Source organism: Myotis davidii, unplaced genomic scaffold (assembly GCF_000327345.1).
Source record: "Myotis davidii unplaced genomic scaffold, ASM32734v1 scaffold385, whole genome shotgun sequence".
Taxonomy (NCBI): domain Eukaryota; kingdom Metazoa; phylum Chordata; class Mammalia; order Chiroptera; family Vespertilionidae; genus Myotis; species Myotis davidii.
Genome location: NW_006296096.1, coordinates 1069245 through 1085357, shown reverse-complemented (window position 1 = coordinate 1085357; position 16113 = coordinate 1069245). Strand labels below are relative to the sequence as shown.

Here is a 16113-nt window from a genome sequence, read left to right as displayed (position 1 = left end):
TTTTCTATTGTCTGCTCAAATAAAGTCCAAATTCTATTAATGATGTAAATAAGAGTGGCTATTTCTATATAGATAATTTTTTTCTTTTAGAATTCATTCTTTTTCTGAAAGTTACTCCTCTTCCATTTAGCAGAGATATCATTTGTCTGGCTTTTCAGAATCACATAATAGGTTTTATGATGGCTCCATGTTACTGACAAGGACCCTGAAAATTCAAATGATGGGAGAGGTCTGCTGAAGATCCTGAAGCAATTGCATGGCATATTTGTGAATTACGTGTATTCCAAAATTAATACTAGTATTGCCATTAAGGCATTACAGTCAAGTGAGGCTTTGACCCTGTGCATGTGTGAGCATGCACGTGTGTGTGTGTGTGTGTGTGTGTGGTGTGTATAAGGAAAGAAGTATCTAGAAGAGCCATGCTAATCCCAGAGAATAAAGGAGATTTTTTCTTTTTAAATATACAGTTTTTCAATTTAATGTCACCATGCTTTCTATCTTTTCTTGTTTATGCATTAGTTGGTAAAGTGGGAACTTTTGTTGCTATATAGAAGGATGAGCCTAAAATAGTAGCATGGGTTCTGAAGCTAGCTGACCCTTACTTGATCTTGTATCTGTACTTATAAGCGGTGTAACCTTGGACTCACATATGGAACTTTCATAGGTATATCCAGAAGTATGCTGGAGTATAAGATGAAATAAAGTGTTCTAAGCAACTAACAGAGCATCCACATTTCAGATGTTCAATGGATGATTGATGTTATTGTCTTCCATATGTGCTGCTATTTTGAGCTTATAGAGCAGTCACTTTCTGCTTTGTATGTAGAGAGTTTATTGGTACAGGGGAGGATAAATTAACCATGAATTGGAAGATATTCTTGATGAACTTGTTATGCATTGACCAGAGAGTATTTTGAGCATTTTACCACCTATCACAAGTACCTTCAGGGGGGCAAAAGTAATAGAATATAAACCTACTGATGTTATAAATCAATCAGAAAATCTACCAGAGGCAAACTTGGCTGTTTAGCACTGTTATTCCTCCATCTCATCTCCTTCAAACCACCAGAATTAGAGACTACATGTAATAAGCATTTCTCTTTGGGTGTCACCTCATGAATTTAATTTAATTAAACCAGTCTCATGGAGTTAAACAAGAGAATTGTGGGTTGAGCTCTGTCTTCCCACCCAGCTCAGTGTTACTTGTTTTTTGTTTCATTCACTGTTTCTTCAATTATGCTATAAGTTTCCAAGCTTGTAAGTAGCATTTTAATAACAAAATAGAAAAAAAGTGTTTGCATTTATCTTATCCTTTTGTGTGTGTGTTTATACTCAGCACAGAATTTTTCTTCCATAAAAAAAGAATTTTTATAAATCCAGTGTTTCTTCTTTATCTAGCAGTTGACCCTTGACACTATGGAGGTTAGGAGTGTTAGGGGTGTTGAAAATCTAGGTATAAACCCTAGCTGGTTTGGCTCAGTGGCTAGAGCATCAGCTTGCAGACTGAAGGGTTGCAGGTTCAATTCCTGTCAAAGGCGCATGCCCGGTTGCAGACTCGATCCCCAGTAGGGGGCATGCAGGAGGCAGCCTATCAATGATTCTCCGTCATCATTGATGTTTCTATCTCTCTCTCCCTCACCCTTTCTCTCTGAAATCAATACAAATATATTTTTTTAAAAAAAGAAAAAAAAAGAAAGAAAAAAAATAGAAAACCCAGGTATAACTTTGTATCCCCCAAAGATTTTACTAATAGCCTACTGTTTACTGGAAGCTTTACTGATAACATAAACTGTCAATTAAGACATAGTTGGTATGTTATCCTATATAATAAAGAGCTAATATGCTAATTAGGCCAGACAGCAGAATGACCTTCTGGAACGACCAGTGGGTGGGGGGCGGGGCTTCAAGGCAACCCGGGCCTCCACCCTTTGCAGGGCGATCAAGGGGGGGGGGGGTCTGCATTCGATCACCCCACAGAGGGTGGGCTGTGAGGGCCAAGCCCCTTGCATGAATTTCATGCATTGGGCCTCTAGTATGTATTATATATTGTATTCTTTCAATAAAGTAACCTAGAGAAAAGACAATGTTATTAAGAAAGTCATAAGGAAGATAAAAATATATTTACAGTACTTATTGGAAAAAAATACACATGTAAGTGGACCTGCAAAGTTCAAACCCATGTTGTTCAAGGGTCAACTGTATGGTCCTAAAAAGTTTGTTTCACTCAAATGTTTGTTTTGCTCAACCCAAGTTCTACAACCAAGCAAGACATTTTCTGAGTGGGTGGCTGGGCTTAGCTCTGATTTATTTCTAGTTAAATCAAGTAATACCACAAATTCCATTAGAGATTACTATCCTAATATCCTAAAACTCCTAGAAGCCCCATAGGTTTCCTTGGAATAAGTGGCAGCCCATCCATTTTACACATGAGAAAACTGAGGCTTGGAAGTTAAGTAAATTGACAAAGGCCACTTATGAAATGAAAGCCAGGATGGAAACCAGGTCATTTTGACATCAAAGTGCTTGCTTTTTCTTCTTACTGTGCTCTGCCACCCTCTCTACATTTGTATAGGACAGCAGTTTTTAACCAGTGCACATCAGTGTGCCTGCCACAAGGAATTTTCAAACATGCAGTACCTGACTCTCTTCCCTTAGATTGTCAAATAAAAAAATGACAACAGCCAACACAACAATAACCATCTGGTATGAATGAATCAAAATTATACCTACTTTTTTATTATCCGATCGGCAAAAAATAGAATTTATTTTTTGGTGTGCCGCAGAATTTTAGTAATTAGTTTATGTGTTTCATGACATAAAAAAGATTGAAAATCACTGATGTAGGAGAAAGTCTGCAATCACCTTCCACTGAGATGAGAAGAAACAGCTGAACACAGGCTACCCAGAGAACTAGATCCATTAGCATAAGTGTCCCTTTGAGTAGGCTGTCAGCTCTTCTTGTGGTGCTAGAGTTTTTAAATGGCTTTTTAAGTTTTGTCTTTGAAATGATGGAGTTTAGGGATATAAGCAAGATTATAGTAGAGAAACATGAAAAGAACAAAAGTGAAATCAAAAGAAACAAAAAACTGTGTCTTGACTTTTTTAAACCAAAGAAAGAAGAATAAAGGTGGCAGCATTGCATGACCATGTGTTTCTGGGGACCTGTGACTTCCCTCTGCTTCTGCAGTTCTGGTTGCTCTTCTGCCAGTGATGAGGTGTTCCCTGGCCTCAGGTGTCAAGCTACTGGTAGGTCATAGGTGGAGTCAGCAGAGGACAGTACTTTCCCTTAGGGCAGTGGTTCTCAACCTTTGTGACCCCTTTGGGGGTCGAACAACCCTTTCATAGGGGTCGCCTAAGACCATCGGAAAACACACATATAATCACATATTGTTTTGTGATTAATCACTATGCTTTAATTATGTTCAATTTGTAACAATGAAATTGGGGGTCACCACAACATGAGGAACTGTATTAAAGGGTCGTGGCATTAGGGTGGTTGAGTACCTCTCTGCCTTAGGGAGATTCATTTCTTTTTCTTTTTCTGTTCTTAAGGATAGGAAAGTAGTTACAATTAGTAGCTATGCTTTTTCTTGGGAAGAACATTTCTGATATAATAGAAGAGCTGTATTTGCTGTTGAGAACAGAGCAATGAACTTATTAGATTGAAGAATTTCTCATAGGTTGATAAGGTCTTTGAACTTGCTGAAATTTCAGAGGTCATCTAGTCTAGCCCCCAACTGGCATAGGAATGATTTTCATAATAGTGTTTTTCACACTGTAGGTTATGACAGACTAGAGCACCATGAAATTTTGTGGGTGGTGACCATAATTTTTAAAAGTGTAATGGAATAGAAAGTGTTATAGAACATGTTAAGATGTGAGGGTGCATGCTTCTTTAATGTTTTGATTGATGTGCAGCCACATGCTTTCAGTGGGTGGTTGTTGAAAGAAAACAGGTTCCAAATCCACTCCCTCCACCTCTGCTTAAGAACCTCCCAGCTGGGAACTCCCCACTTTGAGAGGCAGTGGTGCCTTCATGCTTGTTCTTGTGGTAAATGTTTCTCTTGCATCAAATGTCTCTAGATATTCACAGCATGAACATGACATTTACAGTGTGCTCATTGTCTCCTGTCATTGTGTCCGGACCCTGTCAAGGCTAGAAGTCCCTTCCTTACTTGAGACTATAACTAGGCTCATTCACTGCCCTAACCACTACTAGATGTTCCACAATGAGTATTTGGTACAAGGCAACAACAAAAAAGTAGCAAAGGAAAAATGTCTTAAATTAAGTGGCTGGAAAATCCCCCTTACAGGTGATCTTACTGTGTAGATCTACCCTGAGGTGGAGGATTTTGGGGGGCCTAGAAACAATCTTCCAGAAGAACTTCCTCACCCCTTGAAACTGGGTAAGGGTCCCTTCTACATCATCCTGTTCTTATCTCTGTCACAGTGCTATGACACTGGAGAGGTGGCTAGCTTCTGCCACTAATAAATGCATATGCCATGTTTTGTTTGCCTATTTTTCAACGGTCTCTACAGCAAAACAATAAGATTCTCAAGGGCAAAAAGCATGTCTTATTCATTATTATACTTTTAGTGCTTGGTGCATTGTAGGCACTCAGGAATTATGTGCTAATGTTTTGGACTATATGGAATAGCTGTTACTGTTTTAAGTGACTTGGACGGAAATTGAAGTCTGTTCATAAAAGACAGGATGGGTGCTAGAAAGCAGTCATGACTTTGCAAATCAAGAGTGACATCCAAAGGATACCAAAGGAATCAGGAGACGGTCCAAATTACATGATTAAAGTTAATAACTAATGTATAAGATTTCCATAAGGCAAGTAATCCTTGAGAGACAAACTAGAGCTATTGTAACATAATAAACCCACAATCTTATATTTGTGTGCTGATTTCCACTTTTACATATTCTTATTTGGCCCCCCAAAACAATCTGGTGAGACAGGAAGATAGTGGCATCACCATTTTGCAGACCAGAAAACTGAGGTTTGGTGTGGTTAATGACTTGCTTGCTAAGGGATCATAGCTGGTGCTGGCATCAAAAGGATCACACCTAAAACAGTACTGTTTGAGCTGTACATATTCCTGCCAAGTTGTGAAATCTGCTGTTATAATAACTGATATTTATCCTTTTTAGTGTGTCTTTCCAGCAACCCTTTGAGGTGGTGGATGGGTGATCAAATTAAATGCTGTTGATGTAGAGTGCTGGTATTTCAAGATGGGAAAAAAAACTTTAGAAGGGGCCATCTTTTAGTCCAGCAACTCAATGGATACCTGGCTTCTCCTTAGCCACCCAATGTCCCCTCCTGGTGGCCGCTATAATTGACATGTTAGTGAGGTGGCTCATTTCATCTTAAGTAGATAAGGATGCTGAAGAAAGTAAGCTGAATATGACAGAGATTAGAGGAGTGGATCTCGACCTCCTAATGCCCCGGCCCTTTAATACAGTTCCTCATGTTGTGGTGACCCCCAACCATAAAATTATTTTCATTGCTACTTCATAACTGTAATTTTGCTACTGTTATGAATCTTAATGTAAATATCTGATATGCAGGGTGTATTTTCATTGTTACAAATTGAACATAATTAAAGCATAGTGATTAATCACAAAAATAATATATAATTATATATGTGTTTTCCGATGGTCTTAGGCAACCCCTATGAAAAGGTCATTCAACCCCCAAAGGGGTTGCGACCCACAGGTTGAGAACCGCTGGATTAGAGGAACAGGGTGACTGTTCAGCAGTCTGTGTCTGCTGTTTAGGGTAGGCATGAATATGAGATAGAAGCCCAGGCTCTGAGTTGGGATTGAGAAAGTGAAGAATGTGAGGCAAAGGGTTGGATGGTGACTGGGAACACTTATTTGGGTTATGGGGCCTATGGGTCATCCCCTCCTCTCTTTTCCTCTCCCGGGGCTCCAAGTCCTGCATGCTGAAGCTGACACACTTTGTACTCCTGCTCCCCACAAGCTCTGGCCACTGTGAGATAAAAAAGTTAGGACTTTCCAGTAATCAATATGCTTTTGTTATCAGACCTATTGGTCAAGTTATGGCTCTTAGGGGTTTGAATCTTTAAAAGATGTTTATGGCTTGACCTGGGTTGTCTTGCCATTTAAGGGTTTGCTAAATATAACTGTCATATAGACATAGCCATAATGGCCCAACTTACCTAACCCCAGAAGGAAAATAAGTCACATACATGTTTGTGAGACTCACTTCTTACCACTCCAACAATGGACTTAACAACCAACTCTGTGGTGGATACTGGCCTGTTGCTCAATCTATGTGATGGTTAGTTGAAGTGCAGTGCAGTTTGCTTTTAAAGAGCCTGACATAGCAAGAGAGAGAAACAGTGAGTGTCACAAGACCTACTAGTAAACTCTAACTTTAACTGTGGTGCTGATTTGATCGTGACATTGAGCCAATGAGTCTGGGGACCTTGGTCTAGGCTACCAGGGTTCTGTTATGTTAGTTCTTTACTACTGAAATAATTGTACCCCAAATCTAGTTTAAATGTCAGTTCACCCTGTTGTACACATGCACATGCCATTTATCTAGTGAACTCCTAATCATTCTTCAAAACGTACCTCAAATGTCCCTATCTCTCATTTGGGAATTCACTCAACAATTATTTATTGAGAGCATATTATGTGCCAGATTCTGAGGGTGTAGCATCAAACAAAACAAAGACCCTACCTTCCTAACCTTGCCTCTATGTCCCCATAGTCCTGTCTGTAATGGAATCTCTTTCCTTTGCAGACTGTAGTCCAGTGACTTATTTGATTAAATGAAAGGACAAGTGCTTGCCTCTCCGGTTCTTCCATTTCTGTCTAAGTGAATGACCCAAGTAGTACAACTCCTTAAAATACATGCAGCAGTAGTGTCAGGGATGGCAGAATTTCTATGGAGATTTTTCTACTAGTGCAGCAACTGCCAGAGCTTGTCAACCTCACATAACATATAGGAACCTCATAGGAAAGTATAGCTTTCCAAAGTCTCATACGCTCCATGCTGATAACCGAGCCTTTGCTGCTGCTGGAATCCAGCATGTGGTAAGGAGGAAGGACATGTGCAGTCAGAAGAATCACATGCCTCACTAAGAATCCCCACCGACAGGAAGCACACGTGTCTCCTTTCACCTGCACATGGGCAGCAGGCATTTCCTGGCCATTGTTCGAGGGGCCGCTGTGGTGCTATTTCCGTCCACCAGTGAAGTGGGGCTGGAGCTGGCCAGCTCTTACAGGCCTGGCCTTAGTATGCTTCTTACCCAGGCCAGCATCACAACATCTGGGGAGCCAGATTCAGATTCATGTGATCAAACTACCTTCCACCCTATTAACAACAAGAAGACTTAGGAAAGAAGATTCTTTTGTATAAAAAGAAAATGGCAGCCCCATCTGCTTTCAAAAAACACATGCTTTCAAGCAGGTTCCTGCCCAAAATTTTTTTTTTTTTTTTTGTACTGTGTCCTGAAGACATTTTATTCTGGGAAGTAGTTGCCGTGAATTCGTGTACCATGGCAGAACTCAGAAGTGGACACCACTGGCCCAGAGATATAGAATGTTTCCCCACGATTTATTAGGGAGAAATTTGATTCTTAAAGGTTTACTGTGGGGAGAAGTTTGGGATAGTACAGTGGGTTGGATGTGTATGCTTGATAAGGGTGTCATGTGTTTTCTTATTATGAGCCTCAAAATTTAAGACCTGTCTTCAGCAGCTGGTTGACCTCCCCAGGGCAGCTGCGCTTGCTCAGTGTATCATGCTTGAGTATGTCATGGCTCCATGTTGATTAAAGGTCCCATTCTGTCCTTTTAGAGTGAAAGGGATGTCTAAAGAATGAAAGCAGGGAAGTATAATAAGATTGAGCTGGACACTAGTAGTTTCTGTTTTTAGAAATACCAAGTAGTAATTGCAGCTTCTGAGTCTGTATTTATTTTGTCCTCTCTCGTTATGCCTGTTGTTTTCAGATGACTGGGTCAAGGGATGGTGGACACTGTTAATCATTTCATTGCTCAAACACCATTCTGGATTCCTCTACAAGAGGCAGTCATCCGACGGGTCCCCAGAGTAAGTGCCACACCCTACAGAGCCCCTGCTCATCCACGTTCTCCACTTGAATAAGACAGAGAATCATTTCAGGCAGCAATCCCCATCCCTACACCTTCTGTGCAGGAACTGTGCTGCGTTCATAACCAGGGTCTAGTTCAGGGTGAAGGAGGAGGTGGTAACAGATGTGGCTGCAGGGAGAATTAGTGAGTCCTCACGGACACTTTCTATTGTCCCCTCAGCGTGGGTTCTGCCATGATGACCGTTCCTGTCGCTGAGCTTGGATGAGGCGAGTACATTATGTACAGTGTAGAAGACCTCCTGATTTCTCATGGATACAAGCTGTCAAGAGATCTTCCGGCACCACATGAGGGTCGCCAGCCAGCAAGGACGAGAGAGAGAGTGGGTCATGGCTTGCTGAACGGATGTGAGGATGCCCCTACTGCCTTCCGACACAGTAAGGCGTCCCAGGGGACAAGACATGTGAGTGATTCTGAAAATGAGCACCATGCACTGAGAGCCCGAGGAGAGCCCCAGAGCGCCTCTGCTGCCAGGATGTCTGAGGAGGGGTAAGTGTGCACCCACCAAGTTCTTCCGACTTGGGGTTTGGCAGTAGGTATGCAATAAAATCCTCCACTCCTTATAATTGGCTGGGGTCAAGGGGCATGGGCTGAGGGACAAGACCACTGCTGTCCGTTGAGGTACTGGGATGTTCCAGTAGCACTGAGCACACGGCTGGACCATAGTAAGCCTTCAATAGGCAGTGGTGAGGAAACAAATTCTGTCCTACTAAATACTGCATCTCAGTACTCGGCTTCTCTGTACTCTTGTAATTTCCTGATATTGCCTCAGCTAGCAATCACTTAAAAACTCTGTAAAAGCTAGTTTATGTCAGGCACACATTCCTAGTACTTTAGGCTTTCTTACTAATATATTTCGGTATTTGGTATACAGAGTTGAAAGAGGTTTGTGTTCCCCTCCGTTTGTGAAGAAGAACACCTTTCTCCTTATGTATCCATATAATTCCACTGGCTCCCGACCTATGTTTCCCTTGCACACATACTGGCCTCAGTGTGGGTCCCATCTGAATATAGCTGCATCTATGGGTGTTTGCTTACACCAACAGAAAGGCCGGGTTGGCTGGGGGAATAGGAGGGTTAAAAAAGAGGGAATTTCGGCAGCTTGCCACAGAGCCAGCATGGAAGAGGAGCCCTGCAATCTCATCCAAGCCATTTGGACCTAGAGGAAACCTTTGTCATCACTTCATAAAACTGTTTGTCTTTTACGCTGTGTTGAGACCAGGCTTAGACCAGGGAAGGAAGGGCTCTGCCTGTATTGAGCATCTTATGAAATTGTGTGCAACTGGCAAGAAATGGACCTGTCTTTAAGGGAAACAAACAAGTACCCAGAAAGGGGAGTGAAGTAGCCTTTAATGGTTAGAAGCCATCTTTTTACAGAAAGGATCTTTTTTGTTTGTTGATAGCTTTCAGGCAAAAAGTGGGAGGAATTTTGTTCTTATAATTCAGAGCATCTGACACCTTGGTCATTAAGTAAAAGTGAAGGTGATCACCACTCTTCATGCCCAGGGTAGTAAAAGTAGGTTTGTGTGGACAAGTCAGGCCATTTCTCTGGTTGAAGGGAAGAGTTATCATTGATGGAACCAGGTCAGGGGGGACACAGAATGGAAAAGAACTTGAAACTACTTTCATATAACCTTGCCCTTCACACATCACACTTGTGTCCATTACTCTCTTGAGCTTAAGTCTCTTTTGATCCATGTTACCTGAACTTTGGAAGAGGGTGCTTATGGATGAGTTGGCTGAGAATTAGGCCAGCTTAGTTACTACGACACAGATTTGCATATATGTATGTTCTACCTTGTATTTCAGCGTCCAAAGAGCTTGTTACAGTGTTGGGCATACAAGGCATTTGTTGTATGCTCATGGATTCAGTTCATTCTTCCTACCATTGTAACAACCATTGAGAAGCAGACAGCTCAGTTTCTAAAGAGGTACTGACAGTGGCTGTGGAATCCGTGGAATGCATGGCTGTGAAATGCATGCGCCACGTAGGCTGTGTGCAGTCTCCCACAGTCTTGAAGGTCTAGATCAGAGATGAGAGTTGGGTCCCTGAGTGGGAGGTGATAGAATCCCCTTTAGACTTCTGTGTGGGCAGTGTGGTTCCCAACCTTGTCCACAGATTGCTCAGGACTTTCTAGCCTCTATGTGATAGCAGGCTCCTGAGGATCTCTAGGTATCTCGGCATCACCTGATCTGCCAGAAGTCTTTCCTTCTAACATGAGTGAAGTGCTCAGATGAGTGGCTCATGTTACTCTGGGATGTCTTCATACAGATGACAGAGATCTTGACAGTTCTAGCCTCTTCCCCCTATTCTTGAGGCTGACTATTAACTTCGGAGGTGTATACTAGCTTTGGGATTGAAGGTTGCCTGATAGGGTTGAAAGAGAAAATGCATAGGGAGAGATTAACTGGGGAACTTATATGCATATATATGCATAGTCCATGGACACAGACAATAGTGTGGTGAAGGCCTGGGAGGAGGGGGTGCAGGGTGGAAGGGATCAATGGGAAAAAAGCAAAGGAGACATCTGTAATACTTTCAACAATAAAGATAAATTTTAAAAAAGAGGAGAGAGAGAGAGAGAGAAAATGCATAATACATGCTTACAGATATCTGTGCCAGTGCCTAAAGCCTCAGAGACCAGCTGAGTTGGGTTGTAATGAAATGATGTCTTTTGTTTGTTGGCTTGTTTTTAAGTAGTCAGTAGAGAACTGAAAACAGGAGATGAACAGGAAGGTGGGCAGAAGGTTTTCTCATCAGAAAAAAATGTTCTTTGGGAGAAAATAAATAGGTGCTAATAGTTAACAGCTTAAAAATTAAAAACAAGGAAAAGGAAAATTAAACTAATAATACTTTGGCTTCCATAAATTCTGTATCTGGGTAAATAAATGATAGCGGGCCAGGTCCCAGCCTTGAGTCACTGGATGAATACAGCAGTGGCCCTGCAGCCTGGCCTGTCCCATAGGACCCTGCTGGGCTGGCCTCTGGGTCTGTGGGGGGAAGGTGAGGTCCAGAATGGCCCTGTGCAACTCCAAGCCGTCAAGGTGACTAGGAAGTGTCACAAGGGCTCTCCTTCCTGTAGTTTCTCTAGTGGGTTGAGGTCCACCTTAGAGTGTGTCCCCACACTACGGCTGTCCTTAGCACTCCACTGACTTCCCGGGGAGGATGGCCATCATAGTCATTTGGAAGACCCAGGGGCTGGACAGAGTCGGTTTGTTTTATTCTGGCTGGATGGTGATGTAGGCATGCTGACAATGTTGTTATTTTATAGCCAAAGAACGTGAAGCCCAGAGAATGTTGGTGACTTGGCACGGGCCACTGGAAGCAGTGGAGGGGAGCTGTCAGGCCGGCTGCTTGCTGCAGCTCTGTAGTAGCATGGGGCCGTGTGAGGCCTGCCCTGTTTGGAAGGGGTACTCAGTCCTCTGTGTGCCTTTCACAATTGCTCAGTGCTGGACTGTCCTTTCACACTTCCTTGTCCTCTGCCCTCCCAACAGCTCGAATGGATGTGAAACTGCTCTCAGAGCCCAGCTATGTCCCTTTCCTATGTGGAGCTGTGTAAGGAATACGTCCTGTCACCCCTCAATTAGAGGCATGTACATCACCCTGCTTCTCTGTGTACGGTGCTCAGGACTACATAAATGAAGTTGGGATTGTCCATAATCTGGGGTGCGGTGAGAATGGTCAGGATTTAGTTTTCCCCCCTGATATTTAACATTATCTTAGAACAGAAGTATGTAAGGGCTGGTTATATCAAGTAAAACTTTAAAAAAAAAAAAAGAGGACAGACATGGAGCCTTACCCAGATTTCCAAAGATTCAGGATATGTATTTCCTAACTTGCTGTAGAGGCTGTGCTTCAAGCTTCCACAATCATTAGATCAAGTGATACCGATCACCCAACATGGGCCGAGAATGACAGTTCTGTTGTGAGGAGAGGTTAAGGACTGAGTGAACTTGCTAAAAAGCTCTTATGCTCAAGCAGTGGAGCCAGGACCAAGAGTCTATTCTTATTTTACACAGTTGTTTATCCAAACTGAAGTCTAGAGAACTATTGTTTTCCAAAGCTATATTCAGTGTGTTGCACTGGCCGTCTCAGGGCTGGTAACTTTATAAGCATGTAAAGCACAAATGATGGACTCTGACCCTGATTGTGCAACTCCCTGCCCAGGCGCCTTCCTGGCCCCATTGGCTGCGTTGCCAACCCCCAGCTCTTTCATAGACTTTGCGGGCCTCCTCCTCTGAGCCACATGTGTCTTTCCTATGTCCTCTTCCGTTTCCAGGGTGTCAGCCACACGGGCACCATGTGCTCCCCACTCCCTAAGCCCTGCCCAGAAGCCCCCAGAACCCTCTCCTCCCCATCTTCCCCGGAAACCCACCTTACCAGTTTGACTTTTTCAGCTTCCTCCAGTTGAAGTTACCCTCCCCTGTGTTCTTCCAACACTTTCTCCTAGTCCACAGGAGTGTCAGCTTCCTGAGGGCTGACACCATTCTCATTCATCTCTGATTTTGCTAATTCCTGTTAAAGACTTTTGCATTTATTAAACACTCAAACATCTTTCAGAAATACATAGGATGAAACCTAGTCCTTTTATGGCAAGGCAGTTGTGTAAGTGCGGAGTGTTTCAGGCCATTGGCTACGTGAGATGGGAGGTGGAGAAGGTTTTGCCAGGGAGAGGAGCTGTGTGAGGCTAGTTTGGGGGGGTTCCATTGTGAAAGGAGGCATGCCAGCTTCCTGTGCTGGACAGTGGAGGTAGCAGTGCTGCTAGCCTCGTTTGGACCCACTAACTCTTGGGAGATGAGCAGGGAAGTAGGGATGAGGAAATAACAGACTCAGAAAAACTCCTGTAGGCCCACTCGTCCTGGTGGTAAAGTTTCCCTTGTTGGTGATGTGTGCAGGTGCAGGAAGCTGAGCCCACCTAAGTGGACAGGGGGCAGTTGTTGTTAGAATGTAATAGGGACTCTCATGGACCATCCACAGGGAGGAAACAGACTCACCGGCCTCATGCCATGTGGGGATGAGGAAGCTGGGACCCACGGTTGGTCCATTGATGTCTCTCTGGGTTGGAGTTGTCCCCTGGGGGACTCTTTGGGTCTCTGTCCCACAATGTTGCTGTGTCTGCATCTCCCTGCATTCTCCCTCCTCTGCTGGTCAGCCTCTTCCCTTCACAGACAGTTACTCTTCCCAGGAATTTGGGCTCACAGTCAGTGACTTTTGTTCTCCTCTTGCTTCTACATCATGGTTTAACTCCAGAGCCCCTGATGACCACTGCCCATTTCTCTTAGAATTTTGAGAGAAACAATCGGTAGTTTTGGGCAGCCCAGGGATATTATGGCCAGCCATTGGGAGCAGGGGAGGGACTGGATAGGGGATGGGAGGTTGGACAGGTGAGTCTGAGCTTTATCCATTGTGGGTGAAGGGGCTATAGATGAGGGCAGTTTTCAGGCTGGATGGGGGTGCTGACTATGTACCCTCAACCCAGTCCTCTTCACAGACCATTCTTTTAGGAGCTCTAAAGACTTGGCATTTCCCCTTGGCATCATTGACTCCACAGAGCTCATCTAAAGGCTAAACCACTCCTAAGTTTTCTCAATGAACAGGTTGTGATGCTGAAACTGCCTGAAGGCTTTGCAAGAAAGTCCCTCACATGCTACAGAAAACCCTCACAGGCCATGTCCGAGGTCACTATGGTAATCCTACGTGCATAGCTGGAAAACCAGAAGTGTCTGAAAACAGCACCCAGTCAGCATTCTATAAATCAAATCATTTAATGCCAGAGTTTTATTATGTCCTATTTTTGCCATACAATCAACAACAGATACTTACTGAGTGCATCTTATAAGTGGCATCTCTGTCCTCTCTCCAGCAATACAAAAGGGATGCTCCTGAAAGCTTCTATTTACATCTGTGTTCAAAGATTATAATGAGAAGTATTTTTTTAGTCCATCAATTTGCACTAAGTTTAACTATTTATGCACATGCTATCTTGTTCCAAAGCTTGCTTGCCAACACACACACACACACCCACACACACACAGATTAAGGAGGAAAAGAGGAGACAAAGGAGAAAAGCTGGCTGTTATCTATATGTGGAGGAAACTGCTGCTTAAAATCCAAGTAGCTGTAACTACCATTAAACTATATAAAAGACTGTTATCAGGCATTCACGGTTTCCTTCATGTTTCCTTTGAAATATTATAATTAGAGGAAACTGTAAAATAAAGTAACAAAGCAGAGATTTGAATCTAAAAGTGACACCATAATAGGTTCTTCTCTGCTTAGCCCCAGGAATTCTGGTAAAAAATTTTGTTAGTTAACCATGAGAATGACTTGTAATTATCTCTTGCCATCAGCAGCAGTTGTAACTAATTAGAGACAGAGCAATCTAGGAGAGTCTCTGATGTGGTGGTGACCTGGGGTCTCCTCTTGGGAGGTTTATATTTGATCAGTAAACATCCATTCTAGCCAGTGCTACTGGATATAGTAAACAGTTAACTTTCAGAGGCTTTTTAAGCTGCTCTCAAATCATATCCTGCTTATAATGGTTTTCCAAAAAAGGAATGCTGCAAGTTTAACATCTGTTTCTATGTAGCTCTTTCTCTTTATAAAACCATACTTCCACAAGCATTACTTGTCTTTTAGCTGCTTGCTTCATATCCTAAGTGTTAGGTATTGTTATTTTGACCTCTTCACAGAGAAAAGTCAGAATTGTTTGGGCTGTTGTGCTCATGAGCACACATGAAGGTTCGGATCTCCTGTTTTTCCCATTGTCTCTCTGTAGGCCCTCTTCTGAGGTGCTTTGTTTTGGTTCATAAGCAGTGTAAACCCCCGGAAGTGCCGGGACCCTCGTTCTCTCTCCTGCACACACTCTTATGTTGCTTTACAGTCATCAGTTTTTCCCAGCAGGAAGCAGGTCGGGCCCTTGGAACATGAGACTCCGGGGAGATCTGTGATGAGGAAGCACTTCTAGAAGGGGAAGACTTCAGCAGTGCAGCCAAGAGCTTCATTTGTATTGTTGGTAGCCGTGGCCTCACCAAGAGGAGAATTATTAGTGTGGAGTTTATTCGTTAGCTGGGGCATTGGATTAGTTAGCCAGCTGGGAAATACCCACATGAGAGACACTGAATAGTAAAAATATGAAACATGGGTCTAAAAACGAACCGAGAGGGCTTTCAGTTCCAGTCACTTTCTTTCAAAGATGACTGCAGCTGACTATTGAACAACATGGATGTGAATGCGGGCTCAACCAACTGTGGATGGAAAACAGTATATTTGATTAGCAGTTGGGGATCTGTGGATGCAGAGGTTTGAATGTATGCCTTATTCCACTCCGTTGTATAGAAGGGATTTGACTATTTTTTTAATGCACATGGGTCCTGGAAGTGATTCCCAGCAGACACCAAGGGATGACTGGAGGTCAAAAGTATACTCAGACTTTTGAGCACTGAGGGATTGACACCCCCAGCCTCTGGGTTGTTCAAGGGTCAACTGCATCCCTCTGAGTTCTCAACAAAGTACAAAGAGCCTAGACGCGAGTCTAGCTGACACACTGACATGCACCAGCTGTGGGACCTCAGGACTTTGGTTAGCGCCCCTGCGGTGCAGGGTCCTTGTCTGTCTAGGGGAGAGGATGTGGACTGGTTCTTTACAGACCCTCAGGCTTTCTGGTTTACTCATCTCTGGCGGCTGCCTCCCCTGCTCTTCAGTGCTCTAAGCTTACTTTCCAAAGAATAGAGGGTCAGAGGCACAGAGAACACTCCATAAATGTCCATTGAATAAATTAATCCTATCTAATAAAAGAGAAACATGGTAATTGGCGTACGACCGCTACCCTTCCCATTGGCTAATCAGGGAGATATGCAAATTAACTGTCAGCCAAGATGGCGGCCGGCAGCCAGGCAGCTTGAAACTAACATGAGGCTTGCTTGCTTCAGTGATGGAGGAAAGCCTTGCAGGCCTCTGAGCCTGC

The 16113-nt window shown here is 43.3% G+C and overlaps 1 protein-coding gene across 1 annotated transcript in view; it reads left to right on the top strand.

The window, feature by feature from the left end:
• Nucleotides 1–8309: 8309 nt before the first annotated feature.
• Nucleotides 8310–16113, top strand: part of KIAA1462 (KIAA1462 ortholog) — a 30397-nt gene continuing 22593 nt past the window's right edge. The window contains exon 1 of the mRNA XM_006771022.2: nucleotides 8310–8635. Within this exon, the coding sequence (XP_006771085.1) occupies nucleotides 8367–8635 (269 nt within the window). The 5' untranslated portion in view covers nucleotides 8310–8366. The remainder of the gene's footprint in view (nucleotides 8636–16113) is intronic.